Here is a 25909-nt window from a genome sequence, read left to right as displayed (position 1 = left end):
TCTCTAAATAAAAAATTCCCAAGAACAAGTGAGACTACAGTAAACTGCATACTGCAAGAAAATACTTACGTTGCATATAACTGATAAAAGATTATTTTCCAAAACATACAATTTTTATTAAAAAATAGGTAAAAAGACAAACTTCTGTAAATAAAAATTATAATAGTAAACCTGAATAGCAAAGGCAAATAGGTAAAAGAAAAAAAGAAACTAAAAGATGCTCAACTCTATGCGGAATCAAGAAAATTTATTTTACAACAATGATGTACTAAGAGCTACTGCTTCTAATCAAGGTGGAGTAACAAGGATTAGATTTACTCTTTCCCATAAAACAACTAAAAAAAAAAGACAAATACATAAAAGCAGTGTTCAAGACACTGACTATCAGTCAATAAAAGTCCCTGAATCTGAAGAGATGAGAAACAAAAGATATAAACTCTCTAATTGCACAGATTATTGACTTGAGAAAGTGTCCAAGTCATGCTGTGGTAAGGAGGAACCTAGGTGTAGTAGCATAATAATGGCCCTCTGAAGATGTACATGTCTTAATTTCCTGTTCCTGGGAATATGCTACCCTACATGGCAAAGGACATCACAGGTCTTGGTTAAGTTAAGAACCTTGATACGGGAGGATTTTCCTGAATTCTCTAGATCTAATCATATACATCTTCAAAATCAAAACATCTTTCCCAGCTCAGTTTCAGGTTAGAAGGAGATGTATGTAGCTGTTGAAAATTGGTTAGGGAGATGCAAAACTGTTGACTTTTATAGCAAAAGCCATAAATATTGCTTTTATTTGCTCTCCTCCAGTGTGTTTTAAAAAGTTTTTTAATTTGTTGCCATTTTAAAAATAGGAGATTTCACATGCAAATCTAGATTTCTACCTTTTCTTGAAAATCAAAAGGACTGGAAACACTGCGCTTGTTTAATTATTTTGCAAAGAACAAATATTCCTATGTGCTTATCATGAAAATGATTGACTTTATTCATTTATGTTAACTGTTTGACATCTGAAATAACACCTTTGTTTATGGGATTAAAATTGAACTAAGATATGGTGAAGCTGTATACCAGTTAGGGAAGGATGTCTAGTTCCAAAGCAAAAATACAGGTGTATTGATGAGAAGCCCAAAGGAGATATCAATTATATCTGAAATTAACCATAGAGTTCAGAGAGTAGTGCAGAGCCCCAATTCACGTGCCAAGGCTATTAATACGAGTATCTCTAGATGTCCAATTGTGCTTTCTAAGGCAACCTTTTCACTAAGCCCAGAGAGCTCAACTACCTTGAGATAAATACTAACATACATACATACATAAATACATAACACTACAATAATGACTACTACTTTTCTTTTTTTTTTAAGAGATGGTGTCTTGCTTCATCGCCCAAGCTAGGATGCAGTGACATGCTCAAAGCTCACGGAAGCCTGGAACTTCTGGGCTCCAGTGATTCTCCTGCGTCAGCCTCCCGAGTAGCTAAGACTATACAGGTGTGTACCACCATGCCCTGTTAAGTTTTAAATTTTTTGTAGAGATGGAGTCTATGTTGCTCAGGCTGCTCTTGAACTCCTGGGCTCAAGTGATCCTCCCACCTCAGCCTCCCAAAAACCCTGGGTTTACAGGTATGAGCTACCACGCCTGGCCAATAATGACTACTTCTAAAAAAGGTTTTGTTTTTTTTTTTAAGAGACGTTGCTATGTTGCCCAGGCTGGAGTGCAGTGGCTATTAAAAGGCAGAATCATAACACTCTACAGCCTCAAACTCCTGGGCTCAAGTGATCCTCCTGCCTCAGATTCCCAGGTAGCATGTGCCACCACACCTGACTAAAATGTTGTTTTTTTTTTTAATTTAAAGTTCCTTAACAAAATTTGCATGTATATATGAAAACAATGAAACTCCTTCCCCAAAATATTACCTCTTCCCCTCTTGACCTTGATAGATTCCCTGAAGAATCTCCAAGAGTTGGCTTAATGACCGAATGTTCTGATGAGCTGTGGGAGTAGAAAATCAAATAAAGTTTACTTTAAATATCAAAACAGAAAATAAATTAATTTATCCTTTCAATCACTGATTTTTCTTTTTAGCAAATGACACTCACTGACCCCAGTTAAAATTACTCTCTAGAGACATTTATTAAGATGCTCTGGATTCAGTGATTCCAAAGAAGTTGTAAGGAGTAGGTGAAAAGCTATTCTGGAAAGAAGATTAAGTCGAAATACACATATTTTATAGTGAAATGTCAAGTACCTTTCCTCAGCTTAGTTCCAGAATCCTGTTTGCTATGCTTAAATCCTATTCCAGGCATGAGCGTGGAGATTGCTATTTAGGAAAATTATCTGGCCTAAGAGAAAAAACTAACAGAACCTGACAGTTGAGGGTCCCTTATTAAACAATGTTTCCACTTAATCACTTTTTGGGAGGCCAATGGGTAGACAGATCCACTCACAATACGTAGTCCTTCCTTCCAAACAGATTTTTTTTAATGCTTCACTCTTTACAGACAAAAGACTTCTAGATAGGGGAGTGGTTGGGGGGGCGGCGGGGAGAGAGAGAGAGAGAGAGAGATTTCTAGATACTTGAAGAAAGCCTCCTAGAAAAAAGCCAGAGACTAAAACAAACAAAAAAGAACTTGGAAGAAGAGAGGCAATTTAGGGAACAAAAACTCCAAAAATATAATTAAAAACCTTAGAAATATAAGAGGAAATAATGAATCCAGGAAATAAAAGCAAGATCTATTTTAAAAAAGAAGAAGAAAAAATTAGAGAATAAGAAAGACCTCTTAGAAAATTAAAATATGATAGGGGAAAAAAATCCATAGAAAATGGAGATGAGAAAATTATTAAGTAAATAATAATTTTTCAATTTCCCAGAGCTTAAGTTTCCAGCTTAACAGGGCCCATGAAATACCCAGCAGAATGAAGGAAAACAGACCCACTCTGAGATATACTATCACAAAGTTTCTGACTATCAGGGAAGAGAAGTACCTGAAAAATTCCAGAGTGGAAATAGCAACAGCCCTCATACAAAGGATGAAGACTCAAAATGGCACCAGACTCCTTAATAAGAAAAATGAAATTGGAAGATCATGCAGCAATGCCTTCGAAATGCTAAGGAATGATTTCCATCCTAGAATTCTATACCCAGCTTTACTTACAAATCAAGTGTTAAATGTAGTAAACACATTTTTAGACATGCAGCATCTCAGAAACTTCACTTCTGATGTACCCCTTCTCAGGAAACTACATGAGGTCCTGAAAGGGAATCCAATACAGGGAAGAGGCAAAGAAAATCTCAGGAAAACAGTGAAGAAAGTCCCAGGATTCTCTATATCTATATATGAAATGACCTAGGAGCAGGAGTAAACCTGGAGGGATGGCTACCACAGAAAATAAATGGAATAGAGAAATTATCTCATATTTTTTACTATAATGAGAGAAGTTTTATGATTTTCAAAAATGCTTCAAAGCATTTGCAGATAGTGACATATACTAAGAAAACTAAGCATGTGCACACACACGTACACCAAATTGAGGCAATTATTGTCCCCAGGAAAAATGAGAAGTTGTATGAAAAAGAAATGTAATCATATTACACTACATGACCCACTTGTAAATAACATTTTCATGATCACAGGAATGTTAACACTGAATATTGATCTAAACAAAAGTTGATACATATTGGAAAGAAGGGGGTAGACAAAATGAGGGTATTGCGGCTAAGGAGTCTGATAGGGAATCAATGGATAATAACAAAATATGGCCAGGCACAGTTGCTCACGCCTGTAACCCTATTGCTTTGGGGTGCCAAGGCAGAAGGATTGCTTGAGCCCAGGAGTTCAAGACCAGCCTGGGCAACATAACGAGGCCATGTCTCTATAAAAAAAAATTTTAAAAATCAGCTGGTCATGGTAACACATGCCTGTAGTCCTAGCTACTCGTGAAGCTGAGGTGGGAAGATCACTTCAGCCCAGGAGTTTGAGGTTACTGTGAGCTATGATTGGGCCACTCTAGTCTGGGTGATAGAATGAGACCCTACCTCTTAAAAAAAAAAAATAAAGTAATAGAAGTATGTTATCCAGAAATGTGGAAATATATAGCAAAAGAAACAGAAATGGATCAAAAATGGTAGCCTACAGGAAATAAAAACCATGAACAAAGATGGGTTTTATTTTAAGCCTTGAAATACTATTTGTCTTTTAAAACCATTATTATATACTACACTGATAAAAAATTAAATTTCAAAATTTGACTGGAGGTAGAATGAAGGAAAAAAATAAAAATTAAAATTTTTTTTTTAATTTGAGTTCTAGTTTTAGGAGTATTCAAAACAAGTATTACAGGAACTATAATGAAGAAGCAAATGCTAGATAAATGTATGCTCAGATATAAGCCTAATTCCTATAAGAATCCAAATGCCAAAAGCAAGTTATGCATTTTCACACTTGATCTTAGCCAAAAGCTGAGAAATGATGTCATGCATTTTTAAATGAACCACCCTGAAAAGTGTTTTATGTTAACAAATGAAGAAAATGCTCCCTAACTATTCCCATTGCATAATTAACACTTGTTTACTAATGATAGCAAGATAAAAATTTTCCCTGACTAGTGAAAACACAAATATGCAAAGTCTTCAACTGCTGTAATTGCCAGAGCTGCCAAGGCTGTCTTGCTGCAATCACTCCACCATATTGTAAAACATCTTCCAGTGTTCTGAAAGTCTTTGAGTTTTATTTGAGATTATTTGTTGAAATATACCAATAACAAGAAAAAAGAAAATCAGGAAGATATTCTGAAGTGAGGAAGCAAACAAAATAATAGAAGGAAAATAAAGATATAAAGAGACTCAGAAGTTGGTAGAAGAGAATATAGATAAATGAAGGCAGACTAGAAAAACATTTGGTAGGTAGTGAGCTCCAAAAACTTTTATTTATAAGGCTCCAAAGAGAATTCAGCTTTCTGTGTTTCTATTCATTAGTAGATAGTTAATATTTCCAGATTTTTCAAAGTTAAGTACTTACATTTGGTTTCCACAAGGTGATTCCTCCAGAAAAGGTATGTGATTTGTTGATCCAGGATTACGAGGAGTGCTTGTGTGAATATTTGAAGTCTCATGTGTTAATCTCTGACTACAGTCGTGGGGTGGTGTAGCAAAACTAGTCACAGAAGAACTATTAGATCCATCGCCTTTGCTCCCATTACACTGCTGGTTGAGCACTGATACCTCATTACCAAGGCTATCCATTCCAATACTTAATTCACCAAGCTTTTGAATGGACCTATAAAATTAAACAATGCAATTATTTTAAAATAAAAACTTCACTACATTCCTAATGTATAGAAGATTAAAAGCTTGAGAAGGTAAATATATACACATATAATTTATGGCAAATTTAGTGGTAAAAATTACCATCATCAGCTTAAGACATAACCAAGATACTGGAAGAAGATCCAAGTTTTCCCATAGTGTAACACTGCAAAGGAGATAGGCATAAGGGGTATCACAGACTTTTTAAAGGTAGCTTTTATAATAAAAACAGAAAAAAAAATCTGTTTATTCCCCAGCATAACTTTGGTTAAATTTTCAATTTGAAATTAAGTTTTCAAAAATAGTCAATAACAGCATCACCACTACCAAAATTTTCACCAATAAAACAAAACAAGCCATTTTCATTCCATCTGTCTCAAGTAACACCACGTCAACTAAGAAATGGATGAGCAGGCCATGATGAAAAAAAGTCAAGTGGCATCACTTCTTATTCACACATGCCCTCATTCATTCATTCTACAAACACGATTTGCCAGTCTCTGATCCAGGCACCAGGGAGATAAAACAGAGCATAACAAGTCAGCATCAGGGCCTCACCCTTAACAAATAGTCTCCCCTTCAGGCTAGCCTGACTCCTTATGTTGGGCTCAAGGCTACAAAGGGCATAAAGAGGAAACTGGAGGGCTCTCTTAAGACTTAGACCCAGAACTAGCCAGGCATCACTTCATCCAGCCTAGATTCAGTATAAGAGAGGACTAACACAAGGATTATTGAGAGGTATTATGGTTCATTTTATTTTCTAATTTTCCTACATTAAACCTTGTATATGTGTATTTTTAGGGTATAAAAAAGACTTTAAAAATCAGTTTAAAAAAGCAGTTCAATATTATTAAAGGAATTGGCAGCCTTTACTAAATATCAGTTAAAAATTTTAATTAGGCGGCATTTTCCAAATTGTGTTCTGTTAAACATTAATCCTGTGAAATGCTCCCCGTAAAAAGAGGGTCTGAGGTAAAATAAATTTATTAAATACTAAGTATAAAGAGTCTTTAAAATGCTAATACATCAGTTTGACTTTCTTAAAGTGAGGTGGGATGGGGGAGGGGAAGAATATGCCTAAAAATAAATGTCAAATCAGTAATGCCAATTATTAGTATTAATAAAAACAAAAGATCAAGAGGTATAAAATAATGATACAGAACTATTAATAAAAATCCTATCATGCTATAGTTGATATTTTTCAGTAAGATCTATTATATAACATGACTTATTTCTCTTCTTTCTGTGCCTCTTGGAAGGAAGAAGTAAAATATAAATCTGGAAATGATGATCTGCTACAAGAATGATTTGGAAGAATAAGACATTTAAAAAAAAAGTACTTTTTAATTATAAATTCTATCTTCATTCAATTTGTCCTTGATATTAGTCAGGCACTTTAAAGTCTTGGTACAGGCTCAAATATTAAAACTAAAGAGTCTAGAAAAAAAATATTGTAACACTAAAGAGTTATTTACCTTTTAATGTAATTTGAAACTCTGATTGCTAAAGAAATTGAAAACAGCTGTTTAACAATACATATGTTCTAAACTGAACCTAAATTAAAAGAAAGAATTTCAATTCTATTTATAACTGTCTTTAAAGGAAAGATGAATCTTCTTGAGTAGTTTAACTTTTTTCCTGAGGAAGTACATCCCTACCACTATTGGAGTCACTGCTAGCTACTCTGCTTTCACTGAAAAATAAGTTGGTCAGGAAGTCAAATTGCAACCATGACTTTTATGGCTATGAAGAAGACATCCAAAAACCAGAAGTGGCAATTCATCAGATTAGGATAATTCTGACAAGCCACGGACTTGATCAGAAATGATAAGAAAACAATCCGCAAAGTGAATGTTGAGAAGCCTACTAGATTCTTGAGATCACCACTATAAACACTCTCTGTCTAAAGGTTTGAAGACAGGATCATTTTCAGGCTCGTTGACTTGCACAATGCTCAGAGTGTCAAGCAGATTACTTCTAATATTATTGAATCAAGTGAAGAACTGACAGTCACCATCGCAGTCACCTAATCATAATCATGATGATAGCCAATGTTTATGGCATGCTTCCTATGTGCCAGGAACTGTTCTAAGTACATTTACACAGTAATATATTAACTCATTTAATCTTTCAACAACCCTTGCTCACTTAAATATGTATATTCTGTTTTGTTGATTTTAAAAAAATACACACATATATGTATATGTGTGTATACATTATCTCCTATAACTAAAAACAATATAGCTCATATTACTTTGGCAGGAATCATAAGAAAGAACCATTTAAATATATTGAATCCCAAAGAATCCGTAGGCTTAAGCACTCATAATAACAACCAATAACAACTGAGTGCTTACAATGTGCCAGTTACTATTCCAAGCACTTTACGTAGAGTAACTCAGTTAATCTTCGTGGTAACCTTGTGAAGTAGATAAAGGAAACAGGCCAAAACAGAGTAACTTCCCCTAGATCTTCAGCTACCCTAGGACAGAGCTGGATCTACCTGGCAGTCTTCTTCCATCCTGTGTACTGAACCACCACACTCTTCTGCTCTAGTTGCTTAGGAAAGAAGGACAAAACTAGATGAGCCCCAGAATGCTATGACTGGAAGACAACATGTAACCCCATGTTACCTGAAACACTTAAAAAGCCTTAAAATTTCAAACTATACATGGAAAGTAGCAGTTATTGCATGCTTTAAATAGCTTTCAGATAATTCCTTATATTTTTAAAAAGTGACTTAAAGACCAACCTATTAAGGAACTGTTCAGTAAGATTTTGCTGCTGATCAGGACCATCCTCCTGATTGACACCTCCTTCGAGCAACATCTGTTGGTATATCTGTTGCTGTTGCTCCTTCTGTTCCAAATGCTGTTGATAGCGTAATCTCTGCCTGTAATATTCCTGAAATTGTTCTGTTGAATCTCGAAACTTAAAAATATCAGAAAAACAATATATTTGAGCAGACTATCACAATATATGTTTTTACTGAACAGGATCTTTTATAAATGCTGACTAAAATATACAATAGCTGTGTTTAGCAATTACAAAATAATATATCACTCTTTGAAAAAATATCATGTCTTAATACTCAAGTAGATGAGTTAATTTGCTTTATTCTATAGCAAAAAAATAATCAAAATGAATGATCGCCTTGCTTCCTGGACTAATCCAAAATAAAAATAAAAATTATATGGGTTATAAGGGTGACATGGTCAAAGAATATGAATGTAGATACAGACTAATACAAATTTGGCATTTCTTTAAAAAAAACACATACTGAGGTACTGCATTAATATTTAATAAACACATAAATGGCCTAACAGGTTTTTCTTTTTTTGGAGACAGGGTCTCACTCTGTTGCCTGGGCTAGAGTGCAGTGGCACAATCTTAGCTCACTGCACCTCAAATTCCCAGGCTAAAGGGACCCTCCTGCCTCAGTGTCTTATGTAGCTGAAACTACAGGCACACGCCACCATGCCTGGCTAATTTTGTTTTCTTTTTTGGCAGAGACTAGTCTAGAACTACTGGTCTCAAGCAATCCTCCTACCTTGGCCTCCCAGAGTGCTAGAGTTACAGGCATGAGCCACCATGCCTGGCCTCTAATAGGATTCCATAGAGAGAAACTAGATAGTGGAACTAGATAGCGGTGATGGTTGCACAATATTGTGAATGTAATTACAGGATCTGCACTTTTCACTGTTATTTTCAGAATCATTTGATTCATCAGCTGGGAATTGAGATTGGTTCTTTAGACCAATCTAACCCTCAGCCCAGGTAACTGGATTTTTCCAAGTAGTGTGGGGCAGAACTGTTGAAATAACCATTATGTTGAGAATTATTTGCCATTTTTTATAGCACTTTTCACCATAATTGTGATAAGGTTGGTCTCTGCATCCTTAAGCCTAAAATAGTTTTCATAGACAAAACTATGCTAAGGCCCAGCGAACTTGGCAATTCCAGTACTTGGTACTAGAGCTTTTGAAGAAATCGTTCTTTTAAGTATTATTCCACTATCGTTTCACAATTATTTTAAGAACCGGAGCAATTTTCACCCATTAGCATAGGAATCCTTCCTTGTAGTTGAGATTTCTGTGTGGGCTGTAAGTGCAGGGCCTTTGTTAGTCCTGGGTTTGATTTGATTATCTCCAGAGATGAGAAGTGCACATTTGTGTGAGACGTGAAAGTGCAGATCCTGTTTCAGATTTTAGACTGCCACTTTTGAAATAACCACTATGTTGATAATAATTTTCCATTTTTTAGAGCGTTTTTCACCATAATAGTGATAAGGTTGGTCTCTGTATCCTTAAGCCTACGATGGTTTTCCCAGAGAAAACTCTACTGAGGCCAAGGTTACTTGGTATTTCCCATACTTGGTACTAGAGCCTTTGAAGAAACCATCGTTTTCAGTATTATTTCACAATCCTTTAACATTATTTCAAGAATGGGAGCACTATTCACCCGTTAGGATAAGAATCCTTCTTTGGAGATGAGATATTTTTCTGGAGTGACAAGTGCAGGGTCTCTGTAAGTCCTGGGTTTGATTTAACTACCGCCAGACATGAGAGGTGCCCATTTGTGTGAGAGGTAAAAAGTGCGGATCGTTTCAGTCTAAGGACTGAAATAGGATCTGCACATTTCACCGTTCTTTTCAGAATCATTTGATTCATCAGCTGGGAATCGCGATTGGTTCTGTAGACCAATCTAAGGCTAGGCCCAAGTAATTGGATTTTTCCAAGAGGTGTGCAGCAAAACTTTTGAAATAACCACTATGTTGAGAATTATTTGCCATTTTTTATAGCACTTTTCACCATAATTGTGATAAGATTGGTCTCTGCATCCTTAAGCCTACCATAGTTTTTGCAGACAAAACTATGCTGAGGCTCAGTAAACTTGGCATTTCCAATACTTGCTACTAGAGCCTTTGAAGAAATCGTTCTTTTAAGTATTATTCCACCATGGTTTCAGCATTATTTTAAGAACCGGAGCAATTTTCACCCATTAGCATAAGAATTCTTTGTTGTAGTTGAGATTTCTGTGTGGGGTGTTAGTGCAGGGCCTCTGTCAGTCCTGTGTTTGATTTGATTATCTCCAGACTTGAGAAGTGCACATTTGTGTGAGACATGAAAACTGCAGACCCTGTTTCAGATTTTAGCCTGACACTTTTGAAATAACCAGTATGTTGGTAATTATTTGCCATTTTATAGCGTTTTTCAGGGCAATAGTGATAATGTTGGTCTATGCATACTTAAGTCTACGGGTTTTTCCCAGAGAAAACTCTACTGAGGCCCAGGTAACTTTTTATTTCCCATACTTGGTACTAGAGCCTTTGAAGAAACCACTGTTTTCAGTATTATATCACTATCCTTTCACCATTGTTTCAAGAACGGGAGCGCTTTTCACCCATTAGCACAAGAATCCTTCTTTGGAGATGAGATATTTTTCTGGGGTGGCAAGTGCAGGGCCTCTGTCAGTCCTGGGTTTGATTGGACTACCGCCAAACATGAGAAGTGCGCATTTGGTGAAAAGTAATTATTTGCCATTTCCATAGCGTTTTTCACCGTAATAGTGACAAGGTTGGTCTCTGCATCCTTAAGCCTATGATGCTTTTCGCAGAGAAATCTCTACTGAGGCCCAGGTCACTTGGTATTTCCCATACTTGGTACTAGAACCTTTGAAGAATCCATTGTTTTCAATATTATTTCACCATCCTTCCACCATTATTTCAAGAACGGGAGCACTTTTCACCTGTTAGCATAAGAATCCTTCTTTGGAGATGAGATATTTTTCTAGGGTGGCAAGTGCAGGGCCTCTGTCAGTCCTGGGTTTGATTGGACTACTGCCAGACATGAGAAATACGCATTTGTGTGAGAGGTGAAAAGTGTGGATTTTGTTTCAGTCTATCAGTAGTTCATAAGATTATGTTCTCTCTTTTCCCACTAAAATGTCAGCTTCTGCAAGTCAAGAAGTTTGTCCATTTTATATTTGGTTCACAGCTAATTCTCCAATAACTAAAACAGTATTATTCATAGAGTAACTAAAAATAAAGTGTGTGGATTCAGGGAATTTGCCAATTTACTAGAATTTCACATATTCTGCATATTCTGTATTTTATGGTTCTTTTGATGTGATGATATACTACACACACACACTTAGTTGGCAAAGTAGTGTTAATGAGATGAAATTAATACTGTATCTAATGGGAGGAAGTTGTATTGGCATCTATAGATACCAGGGCTGGGTTTTATAATTGCTGAAGCAAGCACCTGAACTAGTATTCAATTCAAGCCCTAAATTTTTCACCTAAAATTTGTAGTCAGACCCATCCTTTTCATTCTACTATTGTGTCATTCATACTCCATTAAGTACTCATTCCATTTGCCCACTGTTGTCATCTTTGGTAGACATTGGAGTTAACTGTGAAAATTTCAGAAAATATAAACAGTGGACCTTACCACAGAGATTTTGGTTTAATATGTCTGTGTGGGCTTGGGTCTTTATATTTTAAAACTTCACAAGTCATTTTCAAATTTGGTCTCATAGTTGGATGCTACTGCACTGACCATCTTGGGCACTTTGACCAAAGATACCTCATCTCATTCATCTTTGTAGAGTAGATAACAACAGCAGAACTGATTTTTTTTTTTTTTAGAAAAGGAAATGATTTGTGAATGAATGGTGAGGGATTATTAATTAACCAATTCAGAAACTGATTATTTATCCCTTGACAAAAAGATAGCTAAAAGACGTGATTTTGCATGGCAAATATTACTACATATTGAATACTAGAAGTCAGTACTATCAAGGAAAAAGAGGACAGGAGAGTAGCAAAGAGGAAAGGAAGAGAGAAGGGAGAAAAGAAGAGGACAGAAGACAAGAGCAGAGGAAATTAAAGAACATCTTAAAGAACTGACAGAAATCAATGAATGCTTCTCTTTGACAGTCAAATATATTTCTCACTTTGCCTTCCAGCAAGATCACAGTTTCCAAAATTGCTTTTAAAAAGACATTGAACTAATTTCTTCCTTGATGATAAAACCCTGCTGTGATCCCAGTTAATTTACTCAGTTCTTTTGTAATAAAGGCCAGGAGGCCCAGTCTTTTAAATGCATTTCTATCAATAATCCTATAATTTCAGAAATGTACTCAGAACTTAGGGAAAACTTGCTTATTCATTCATTTTTCAACTTTGCCTAAAGGAATAATCTTAATATTCTTATTTATCTGAAGTCCAATTAATGTTAAATATCCAGAAACATATAATGAGGATTTGGTTCCATTTTTTCCATATTTTCCTCCAAAAAATTCTCACTTGGGTATATTTGTGTAAATTCACAAAATAGTTTTTCTCTGCCAACCTGATGTATTATGCTCTAGCTACAAGCCAATATTTATCTCCCTTATAATGGAAACACAGAAAACTCTACAACTGCATCACATTAAATTTTTGTACACTCGAAATCATAGCTTTGCCAGCTCTATTTTTTTTAACACATCTAACTCACTAACATGATTGAAAGAGAGAAATAGGAAGTTAGAGAGGAAAAAAAGTAACCAAGGTAAAAGGCATTTTGGTTAAATTTTACCATCTTGAATCAAACTAAGTCTGCCAGTTCAGATTGATCTATTCCTATTCCATGTTTATACAGAACTAGATTATTCAAATTCTGTTATTTTAAAAACTTAGAAATATTCCAAAATATTCTAGGTTTTTAAAATTTGCTATAGAAATAATTTTGTTCTTTTCCTATAGAGAATTTTAAAATCCTGACTTTTTCTTCCTGGATTATCCCTACTAATATTCCAGTTCAAGCTACTTCAACAAAAGAAGTTTATTGTCCTTTCTGTGCACCTAACAATATACTAACCAATTACAATACAACAATGAATAATATATAATTTCTTCCCCCAAATTTGCCTTCTAGAGAGAAAGGTAGACATGTAACAAATTAATTCAGCTCAATATTAATGGAGAGAAAAACATATTCTCATATTTCTATGGAAATACAGAGGCAGAAAAGTTAGTTACTGAAATTGTGAATGGGAAAGGAGAGAGAGCAACAAACCTAAAGTGAATAACTGGGAAGTACACATTTTAATGTACAAGAAAAGAGTGAATACAATCATAGAATAAATAATCATAGAGATTACAGAAAACAGTAATAGAGTGAATAATCATATAGAAAAAAAAATGAGACAAGTAGAGAAAGATGCCATAGGAATGAATCAGGAAAGAGTTTTAAGGAAGGGGGCATAGCTCAATAGCCCCTCACTAAATTATATGCAATTATTTATATCAGTCACTATTTTAAATAATAGTGTATTGGGTTTCTTTAGACAAACAGAACCAATAGGAGATATATATAGATATAGATGTACACACCCACACATATATACATCTATATCTGTATATATATATATATCTCCTACTGGTTCTGTTTGTCCAAAAAAACCTAATACACTTATTTAAATAATGTATTAGTGCACACACCCACACATATATGCATGTAGAGAGAGAGAGAAGAGAGAGAGATTGAATATAATGAATTGGCTCATGAGATTACGAAGGCTGACAAGTTCTGAGATCTGCAAGGTGAGTTGGCAAGCTAGAGACCCAGGAGAGCTAATGTGGTATTTCAGTATGAATCCAAAGGCCTGAGAATCAGAACAGCCAAATATATGTGCCAGTCTAATAAACAGCAGACTCAAGGTCCATGAAATGCCAATGGTTAGTGTGAGACGAATATTCCACCTCAGTCAGCAAGGAGTTCTCTCTTACTTAGCCTTTTTGCTGTATTTAAATGTTCAGTTGACTGGAGGAAACCTACCAGTACTAGAGAGAATTATCTGCTTTATTCAGTCTATAATACCTATTCAAATGTTAATCATATCCAAAAATACCTTCACAGACACAACTAGAATAACATTGGGCCAAATGCCTGGGCATCCTTTGGCCCAGTCAAGTTGACATAAAATTAAACCATCACAAATATAATAGTACATATTCATTTGTTTAATTTTAGATAAAAATAATCAGAAGGCAATACTTTCTTCTTAGACTCCGGTAAAACATCTTGCTTTCACCTCAGTCTGAAAACCACTACACTAAAGTAAACTGCTATTCAACAATAGTCAAAGTAGAGACCATAACAACGTTGTTGATGAAGTAGAAGACGTAGCAGCTGAGAAAAATAGTAATTGGAAATTAGTAAAAATTGGCAATTAGTCTTGAAAAGCACATACTAGAACAAATGTTATTATAAGTTCCCTCACTACATGAGGAAAAACATCATAATGTGTTGAAATTTTCTTATATAATAAAAATCAATCAACTGGGTGCGGTGGCTCATGCCTGTAATCCTAGCACTCTGGGAGGCCCAGGCAGGCAGATTGTTTGAGCTCAGGAGTTCGAGACCAGCCTGAGCAAGAGCGAGACCCCATCTCTACTAAAAGAATAGAAAGAAATTATATGGACAGATAAAAATATATATAGAAAAAATTAGCCGGGCATGGTGGCGCATGCCTGTAGTCCCAGCTATCGGGAGGCTGAGGCAGGAGGATTGCTTGAGCCTAGGAGTTTGAGGTTGCTGTGAGCTAGGCTGACCCCATGGCACTCACTCTAGCCCGGGCAACAAAGCGCGACTCTATCTCAAAAAAAAAAAAAAAAAAAAAATCAATCACTGCATTAGACACTGTGCATAGAACATACAACATAAGAAAAAAAATGTTTTTTTTTAGTCTAAATTAGTAAGTTGGGCAATACCTGATCTAAAGAAAAGGGTGAGGGAACCATAATTACTTGATATAACTGGCACTAGCAATGCTAGGTACCTTAAATGAATCTCATCATTCATGTTTGGGTGAATTCCTTTAAACAAGTAGGGCTCGTTAATTAAGATGCCATTGAACACAAAAGAACAAAATAAATTAAAGGCATGGGAGCAGTGAATAAAAGGTATGCTAGAGTAGCAAAAGAAGCAACCCTGAAAAATATATAATAAAAGAGACATCAAAAACAGATAATAATTTATATAAGTACAGTTTAGCATAAACATTAAATAATAGCACTTTTCACAAAGCATTGATACAATTAACATTAATCTTTAATTGTGATGATTTGATATTTGCTTGACCATATATTGATTTGAGCAGAGGACTACATTAAATACTGCAAGAAAATCAAATGAGTTGGATGTGTTATTTTGGCCCTCATCATTTTTTTATTCCAGATGATGAGAAAATAGATATATGTATAAAATATTACATGCATAATTAGAAGGCAATATATAGTGAGGTGATTGGTAGTAATGGTGAGTACTAAAAGTATCAATTTGGGAGGTCATTAATTTGGGAAAAGGAAGTTCTTTAACTGAGATTGAGGGAATTATAGGACAGAGTTAGCTGAGAGGATGGGGCACAAATTATAGCATAGGATTATAAATAAGATTATAAAACTGCATCAGCTGACTATACCAGACAAATCATCTGTTAGGAAGAAAGATTCTTTTGGGGCTGGCAGTATACATCAGACTTAGGGTAAAGTTCACAAGTAAATGCTTTCTCATTTCTCACCAGCAGAACCTTGGAATTCTACTTACTGTGGTCACCATACATAGCTAAAAAAATAATTAAAGAAAATTATGGATCCACAGTTGGGTTTAAACAGCAGTTTGGATGTGAAAGAGAAAATTAAAGCATAGTTTTTGGAGCCAAAGTCAAATATTTACAATTAAACTTGGTCCAATTTTTAAAAGTGGAATATGTAGAAATGGATAGTATGGATGACAGGTATATGATATACAACAGACGTTTTCTAATATGTGTAACTGAAGTCCTAGAAAGGGGAAAGTAGTGGGGGAGAGGGAGAGAAAAAGTAAGAGAGAAGGGGAGAGATTGAGAAAAACAGATTTGAAAATAAAACACCTGAAACTGAAAATGTATCGAAAATGTATCAAAAATGTATCAAAGCATATATACAACAAGCACTATAAAACACAAGCAGGAAAAATACAAAATAAATTAAAAAATAAATTAATTAATAAATAACACCTGTGGTTAGTAATGATGGAGTACTAGGGACTGTATTTACCTTCCTGTCTGAAACAATGACAACAACAAAAACAACAGCAAAAACCAGACATATTACACAAAACTGCTTTTAGAGAAACTAGACAACTAGATATCAAGCAATAAAGGACAGTAATCACTGAGAGATGGAAAAAAAATGAGATGAACCTCACATTTTCCCAGGTTTACTGCATCCGGAGAGTTTGTAGACCATGATACCAGGAGAGGACAACTGAGGTAGAGCCCAGCAGACTTCCTGAGTTAGGGAGAGGGAGAGTCCTCCACCCATTCTCCTTGAGTATTCAGTAGAATACTGATCAACTCATGCATATGAGGAAACTACCTCAGGCCAGAAAAAGAACTACTGAAAAGAATTAGAACAGTGCTTACCACTCACACAGAGCCAGAAAAGTGCTTGTTCCCACAAGCCAGCCTAGAAAATCTTATAATTCACAAAATTTTACAATGAATTCAAAGCAGTCTTTCCTCAATAGTGAAAAATGATTATTCCTAAACACTGTTCAAGCCCCAGCTAAGCAAAGTTAAGCCATATATATACATATATATATATATAATCTAAAGAATAAAAATATTTCCAAGAACTTTAACTGTGTCATAGAATAAAGCTCATGAAGATATATAATAATAAAAAAATATCCAGAAACCAACAAGGTAAAGCCATAATTTCTACCCTCTAATCAAATATTCCCAGGCATGAAAAAAAGATAGGGTAAAAAAAAAAAATCCCCTTTGAGGAGAAAATTCAATCAATCAAAACCAACTCAAACCTGACACAGATGTTATAATTAGTAGAGAAGAACGTTAAAATTATTATAACTCTATTCTATATATATTCCACATGTTCACAAAGTTAAGTAGAGATTTGTGACATATTTAAAAGACTCAAATCAAACTTCTGGAAATAAAAATACGATGCATTAGATAAAAATTTCACTGGAAGGAAGTAACACCAGATTAGGCGTTGCAGAAGAAGAAAGACCTGAAAGGCTTAGCATGAAACTGTCCAACATGAAATGCAGAGAGGAGAAAAGAACACTAACTAAAAGAACAGCTCATCTGTGAGTTCTGAGACACTTCAGGAGGTTCAATACTTATGTTAAGAGTCTCTTCGGGAGAAGAGAAAAAATTATTTAAATTAATAATATTTTCCCAAATTTGATAAAAATTTAAGAAACCAATAAACTGGAACACAAAAAACATGAAAACTATAAAAAGACACTTCATGACTAAGAATCTCGAAACCAGTGATAAAGAAAAAAATCTTGAATACAGCCAGAAAAAAAAAGGGAAAATTTTATGTACAGATGAATAAAACTATGGATGGGGAAAGCTTTTTTACTGAAAACAATGAAAGCCGGAAGACAGAAGAGTAATATCTGTAAAATACAGAAAGGAAATAGAAACAAAAGGCAAATAGAAAAATATCCAGGAAAAATATCTTTCAAATGCAAAGACAAAATGATGACATTTTTAGAGATTAAAGAAGCTGAAAAATTTATCACCAGATGATTCACACTGCAAGAAAACTTGAAGTTTTTTCAGGCAGGAGGAATATGCAACCTGATAGAAATATGGATCCACACAAAAGAATGAAGAACAAATGGTAACTATATTGGTAACCATATGATATTTTCCTTAATATTTAAATCTCTTTAAAGCAAATTTCCTTTTATTTTTTTTGACACAAAGTCTTACTCTGTCACCCCAGGTAGGGTACAGCGCTATCATCACAGCTCACTGCAATCTCAAACTGGACTCAAATGATCCTCATGCCTCAGCTTCGCGAGTAGCTGGGACTACAGGGATGCACCACCACACCTGGCTAATGTTTCTATTTTTAGTAGAGACAGGCTCTTGCTCTTGGTCAGGCTGGTCTAGAACTCCTGAGCTCAAGCGATCCCCATGCCTCCGCTTCCCAGAGTGCTAAGAGGAAAATTTACTTTTTAAGCAAAAGTAATAACAATATGTTATAGTTTGTAATGCATGTAGAAGTAAATTGCATGACAACAATAGCATACAGGCCAGGAAGAAAAATGGAAGGAAACTATTGTATGGTCCTTATACTATTTGTAGAGTGATATAATATCTTTTGAAAATAGATTATGATTAAACATGCACACTTTAAACTGTAATGCAACCAGTACAATAACAGAGCACAAAACTTGGTGAGCCTCTTTGAATTCTGGAAACAGTACAAACCACATTTTTTAATATTCCTCCAACATTTATTGGGTGATGTGGAAGGCTGCAAAATTGAGGGGGCCCCAGAATGATACAGAATTTTATAGCTGTTTTGATCATGATATAATCTTTATGGTCAGGTTCTATGACCTAGAAGATATGATGCTGCTGGAGAAATCTGTTATTGCCTTTATTTATTTGTGTGTGTGTGTGTGTGTGTGTGTGTGTGTGTGAAATCCCAGGCAAACCCTAAGGGAAAAGTGACAAATCTGACTCCCAGGGTTTTGAAAACAGAACACACTTTCTGCCCTAAACACCAACTAACCATTTAAATAGCAGCTTTAAGAGTGCTTGTGAGATGCTTTAGAAATGGAGCACCTGGCCAGAAGATACCATCTGACTAAGAAATTGAGTTAGATATTATCAAAACCAATACATTGTAAGATTTAATGTATACAAAAAAAAAAAAAAACCTCCAATGTATGCTAAGAACACATCTGGTATTGGGCCCAACCAGTTCCAAATAACACAAGTAAATTACATAAAGAGCTGGACACACACACCAATTTGACTCACTAATCAATGTTTTACCAATCAATGCCTGTCACTGAACTCATTTTTTTTTTGTTGGCCTGGTGGAAGATTTCATATGATCAGATTACAGGAGAGGAAAAACATAGCCTAATTTAGAGATATGTTTACTTGAAATGTAGATATGGGATAAAAATTAAATACTGCTACACTACAGCCCAATCATTAAATGGAAATAATTCAAGCAGATAGATATAAACAGTACACATGGTACTTGTACTTTACATGGGAAAGAAAATTCATCTGAGAAAAGAAAATAGACACATCAAGGATGGTAATAAATGGCGAGACTGGTTGATCAGGCATCTAAAAGATATATGATTAGTAGATCATACACAAAAGGCTGCTGGGTAAATACACATGCAGCTAGACCTATGAAAGTCAATAAAAAGTCTGTGGATATTTTTGTTTCACTATCAAACCCAACCAGAGATCACCTAGCACAGAGGAGTTACTCAACAATTATGTGGACAAGATGAATTTTTTTAGTGGCCCTTCTTGGTTAATCTCTATTCTTGGGTATGACAATGATTTTGCAAGAGGCCACAAATAGAGCAGGATGGTAGTGAGGGTAGAGGCCATGAAAACTTTCAACTGAATGGTTTCTCTAACACCAGTATTGATTTAACTAGTACTACAGCTGAATGTTCATCTTGTAAGTGGCAATGAAGGACGTCAATTACCTCATATGATAGCATCCTTGTGATAAAACCAGCCTGTAATTTAGTAGAAAGTTAATGCCATCTATCCCCTTCAACCTCAAAAGATTCAGTGATTCATCTTTACTGGAATTGTCAAGGGTTTTTGCCTAAAATTTCTCTGCCAAAATCACTATGTAAGGCTTACAGGATGCCTGACTTACATTCATGGGATTCCTCATGGGATTTCATGTGGGATTCATATTCATGGGATTCCACTCCTGGACCAAGGGACACATTTTCTGATGAAAGGAGGTGTAATACTATGCATGACCACAGTATCCATTGATTCTTTACATCCTCATTTGGAAGCAGCAATTCTAATAGAAAATTGTAATAGTCTATTAAAGGCTCAGCTAAAATTCCAGGTTAGGTGTGATACCCTGTGAGATTAGATGGCTGTCCTCCAGGATGCAGTTAATGCATGTAACAAACAACAAATATATGAAGTTGTGATTCTAATATCTAGAATGCAAAAAACTGGAGAAAATGGGCCACAATAGGCTTGGCCCCCTTCTCACCATCACTCCCAGTGACCTACTTATTAATTTGTGTTTTTTATCTCCCAAACCATGTATTTACTGAATTAAAGATTTTGAGAGAGACTGCATTCTTCAAGGAAGTCTGTAAGGACACAGTAAATTCTGGTGAACCTTAAGCTATGACTTCTATCTGGCACTAATGGACCAGTAGACCAGAAAAGGAATTGCTCTACTGAAAGGGTTAATTGAATGAATGGATCTCGGGTTGCTGCTCCATAAGGGGGGCTAGGATGAGTAGGTCTGGAACTCAGTGATTTCACAGAGGTGTCACTGTGTTTCTTTGCCTGGTAACGATAGTATCCTGGCATGGACAAGAAAATTAAGGAGTTGGATTCTACACCGTAGGCTTGCTGAAATACTAAAAAAAAAAAAAAAAGAAAAAAAAAAAAAAACAGACAAAAATCAAAGAAAAGAGTGAGAATGAATTAGGGCTTTGAGAGAAGTTGCAATAACAGGGAACTGGTTTGTTCCATTATACTTATACTACTGAAGTTTGTCTTTGAGAGATTTCTGCATCTTGAAGCCTATGTGATAGAGAAGATTTATGCATGGAAGCCTGGATTACGGAAGACAATTTTGCCGTCCACAGCACATCTTTTCAGCACACCATGATTTTAGCTGCAGTTACAGCTGACCCTATAATCCCAAGTTCCTCCAAACTAAAATGGTCACCGTACATTTTTCCACTTTTTTCCTCAGAGCCTTGTTCAAAACCATAGAATACCATTCATTTCATAACCCAGAGAAGCCCAGAATTGCTGGAGGAAGACACAACTCCTGGGGTTAACCGTCAATTGATGGGCAATAAGAGCTGGTGGATGAATGCCCAAGCCTCTTGCCTTGGAAAGACAATATTGGAAAATATTCTATGTTCTTCTCAAAGACCCCAGAAACTTTAGCCTTAACTATTCAAATATTTCAATACAACTCCTTCATTTTTGCTTTTCTTCATTACCTGTCTCACTCTCTCTCTGGAATTACCTTGTAAATAAATTATCTGCATCCCAGTCCTGGTTTTAGGTTCTACTGTGGGGAAAATACAAATTGAGAAAGGCAGAGAATGTCTTATTTTTCCAATGCATTTCTAGCTTTTATAAGACTTCTTGGTATAAAGTAGTACTCAGTGGCTGTTTATTTTCAAATAGTCAATGTCATTAACCACAGGGGGAATTAATATTTAAGAGGTCCTTTAATCTCAGAGGAGTGGAAACAGCAACAAAAACATCGCCCATGTATTCTTAATTATTTTTCTGAACGGAGCACAAAGTAGACGAAAGTAAAAACCAAGTAGATAGATAGATGATAGACAGATACATAGCCAGAGATACTAAACAGAAGCCAGAAAAAGAAATAAGGAAAAGCAGTAATAGTTCTAAAGAACGGCAAAAAGGAATTAGTAAAATGCTACTCTCATTTTCTCTTTATCTCTCCCCTCATCACAACTTTTTTAAATTTCTATTTGACTCATACACCTGTATTGTTCTTCTATTCCTCCGCTATTGCTTAGCTGTTATTGTTGTCCTTGATTTCCTTGCAATAGCCCAATGTGACTTTCATAGCTCAAGTCTTATATCAATTTCAAGTTCAAGCTCACAACTAGAGTGTCTGAGCTACAGATCTTAATTGGCAGAGTGCAAGCCTTCTTGGCCCAAATGTGACTATAGCAGCAGGGTCCAGTATCCTGCTGCCGGCTCACCAGCGCTCAGAAGAACAGAATCCAGGGAGGACACAGCCAGTTCTCTAAAAAGGAAATATGAGTATAGGAAGAAAATGATTGTCAAATATCCCACAGCAAAATAATGTTTTACATGTTTAACAGTGGATATTTATTTGTATAACTAAAATGTTAAATAAATAACGTAGCATTTCCTTTTTCCAAACGAGATTCTTAAAGCAATGAGATGAAAAAAATTAAATTTCACTGTTTAAGAATACTTGCTTCATGAGCTTCTGAGATAGCTATATATTTTTATTAAGTATTTGTTACATTCCATAGATATTATAACTCATATGAATGTGAGTCTTCTTTGAAACTGGTGTTTTAAAAGAAATCCAGAAAATCTGGTATTTGTATGAGTGTTAAAGTGTAATGCTTAACGTCATTAATAATTATATTTGATATGTGTATTTAAATATAGATGAGCAGCAAATATATAATTTCAAAAGATCAACCTTATGCTAAAATTTTAACAAAAACACTGTTAAATTCCTTGAACTATTCCTATCCTAAAATAAATCCTTTTTAAGCAAACCTGTATATGTCTTATGAAGGGTAACAGAGAATTTCAACATTTCCTTGTTGGAAAATTGGTTTATCATTGTTTCACAGCTACAAATTTGCTTGTTTGTATTGTCAGGCCATAAGACTCCATATTTTTTTTCTTTTTTGCTAAGCAAGGATGACTGATTAAGGGTGCTAGAAGGAAAATGTTTTCCTTCTGGAATTTAATTAGTTTGACTTTAACTCAAGACAAGAGATTCTGCTGGCTGTCAGCTACTATTTGGATCTCTAGCTAATTAAAGCTCTGAGGAAGCCTATTAAAATTGTTCAAAAGCCAAGCCCCCTGTAAAACATCTCCAACGTTGCCACACAAGGAGTGATGATGATATTATTGCTCACATATCTTGTTTATTGCCTTTGGTTGAAAATGAGCCAAAATATGTCATCAACTTAGCTGTGCCTTTTTTTTCTTTTTAGCAAATACTTTGTAATGTATCAACATTTAACATACAATACTTTTATCATGCTGCTATATACAGATATATCATGGTAAAACAGATGTAAAAATAATTTAGAGTCCCCTTCTCTAGAACAATTTCCAAAATATTCCATTTCTTTGTGCTTCAGAGCACCAGTTACTACACTTATAAAAATTCCTTCTAAAATAGAAAATGAAAATTATTTACCTGATTTTGCTTATTCAAGCCACTATCAATTTAATATTTTGGATCCCATAGGCTCAGAGACATGACAATATATAAAGTTGGATTTTTAAACTTGTAACTTGTTAAAGAAATAAAAAAGATTGTTGCTCATAATTAAACCTTCACTCCATAATAAAATCTATATAAGGCTTACTCAATCTACATTTATACATTTTAGCATATAAAGTTTGTTCTCTAATAGAAATTTCCAGTTTCCCCCCTTAAAAAACAATGTGACAATCTCCATAGTAAAGATAAAAACATATCTCTAGGCAAAATGACACAAATATACAGTATACAAGGTACACTCTTCCTACCCTCCCTCCAATTCTACTAGTTTTGCTCTGTGCTATGATATCTGCTCCCTACCTAAGGGCCATCAGTAATGAGTCTTAGTCTTTGTACATACACATGCTCGAAGTTTAATGTGTATGCACCAAGGCTGTAAATTGATTTATATGAGCTTTCCTTTCTTCCTTCAGTATTCTCTGCAGGATGATAGCTGCGACTTTGACATATTGAAGCTCTTTTTCTCTTTAAACTTACCACATGGGCAGGATTGTCTATGGAAAGTCAGCTCCAAATTCATAAACTGAAGCACTGAAGAAAGAGACTATAAAACCCTTTCTGGCAGGAGAAATTCATTTCTCTTTGGAGTGACACCTAGAAACCAGTACTTAATGCTTCAGCAACAGAGATGCCACAATAATTTCTGGAAAAGACAAAGTGTTCCTGAGAATGCTAGCTAAAATTTTACTTATTTATAACTTCATGTACATTATTTCATTACTCCTAGTACAGTAACAAGTACCAGGTTGTCACTTTATAAACACTGTTCAGTAAAATGGTATAGCCTCTATAAAATCACCAAATGAATGTATCGTGCTTCATTTTAGTATTGGTAGAAAAATAAAGCCTTCTAATTCAAGAAAGAATAATTTTGAAGTCAGTGGTTGCAAAATTATATAACAAAATCTCTGTGTATGTATAAAGGATTTTTTAAGAAAAAAGGCACATTCTCATGATTCTCAAAAAAAGAGCTTTATTGTTTAGGGCCTTTTATTTTTTTGTATCATTATAAATTATTTGGACAGTCTAAAATCAAAGGTGGCAGCAGGTTTGACGTCTGGTGAGGGCTGCTCTCTGATCCCAGAATGGCACCTGTTGTTGCATCCTTTGCAGAGGAGGAATGCTGTGTGCGCACATGGCAGAAGGAATGGAAGGGGACAAAGCTACCTCTTCCAGCTCTTTTAAAAGGCCCTTAACCCCATCCATGAGGACTCTCCCCTCAAGACGTAATCATCTCCTAAAGGCCCCATTCCTTGATACCATCACATTGGTGATTAACTGTCAATTTACAGATTTTGGAGGATACATTCAGACCATAGCAGCAGACAATTATAAATGTCTAAATTATAGCCTAACTTTTAACAAGGTTTATTTTTGTCATTTTCCTGTTGGTGAAGACTGGGTCAACTCACAATACATAAAGTTCAAAACTCCATTAAGTAACCTACAACATTATTTATGATCTAGATTCATTGTACTTCTTCTGAACCATTTTTAGTCATATTCAATTTTTCATACTTCCCTGCAGCCACAGTAGACAATTTGTCCTAAAGATGCTCCCTTGTAGGCCTTTGACCAAGTTGTTCTTCCATGAATTACTTTGCTAACATGTAAGATTCACGCCTACTCTTGCTTTACACCTTGGGTTGATTTTACCTCTTCCAGGAAACCTGCTTTGAAACTCTCAAAACTGTGTTAGGTATACTCTTGTTTTCCCATGGCAGTATATACCTACCTCCATGTAAATAATTTTCATACTAATTGTGAAAGTCTGCCACTCCGTCTTTTTACACTACTGAACTATAAGTGGACTGTGAATTGCTATACAACTGAGTCTCATGTATCATTAGGTGCCCGGCACTGAACAGTGCCTAGCATGTGGTAAACATCAATAAGTGCTCATGAAATGAATGAATGGATGTAAAGCAAAGCTGGGATCAAGAATAGATTCAGTTTTGATCTTTTTACAATAAATTTAGTTGTGGCTCATAAACTAGTTATTATCACAGAATCAACTACATTGAGTAAATATAAAAAAATTTAGACGTGCATTAATGGAGATCATTTTCAATAAAAGCGCATGGTCGCAGCGTTTATAAATGAAGTAGTAGATTATACAGCCAAGAGTTTTGTTGAAAGATCTAGTCACATAGTTCACTGCCTTGTTGATAAATGATCTGTATGTTCAGAAAAAATTAATACTAGAGTAATCTATGATATTTACAAATCTGGCCCTTTCAGTTTACTATAACTAAGTAGAACGTGGATTTAGGAGATTTTAAGGGAAAGTTCACATGAAATTTTGATATTACATGATAACTTTCTATAAAGATAGAGGGAATGCACAATTGATCTGTACATAAAGCAGTAAATATACAAGTGGATAAAAAATCATTACTTTCTAACAGAAATGAATTAAATAGATATTATACATGATCACTAATTGTCCTAGAAATTTCTTGATTTAATTACAGGTAACACCTTTAACACAGAATGTTATATAGGGC

The 25909-nt window shown here is 35.1% G+C and overlaps 1 protein-coding gene across 1 annotated transcript in view; it reads right to left on the bottom strand.

The window, feature by feature from the left end:
- Positions 1–314: 314 nt before the first annotated feature.
- Positions 315–25909, bottom strand: part of LOC123634569 (WD repeat-containing protein 47-like) — a 62234-nt gene continuing 36639 nt past the window's right edge. Inside the window, exons 3-6 of the mRNA XM_045546304.1 lie at positions 8061–8239; positions 5022–5279; positions 1920–1995; positions 315–335 (exon numbers count right to left, since the gene is read on the bottom strand). Of these exons, the coding sequence (XP_045402260.1) occupies positions 315–335; positions 1920–1995; positions 5022–5279; positions 8061–8239 (534 nt within the window). The remainder of the gene's footprint in view (positions 336–1919; positions 1996–5021; positions 5280–8060; positions 8240–25909) is intronic.

The sequence above is a fragment of the Lemur catta genome, chromosome 3 (genome assembly GCF_020740605.2).
Source record: "Lemur catta isolate mLemCat1 chromosome 3, mLemCat1.pri, whole genome shotgun sequence".
Classification (NCBI taxonomy): Eukaryota; Metazoa; Chordata; class Mammalia; order Primates; family Lemuridae; genus Lemur; species Lemur catta.
The sequence above is the reverse complement of the archived record's forward strand: the minus strand, read 5'-3'. Positions and strand labels throughout refer to the sequence as shown.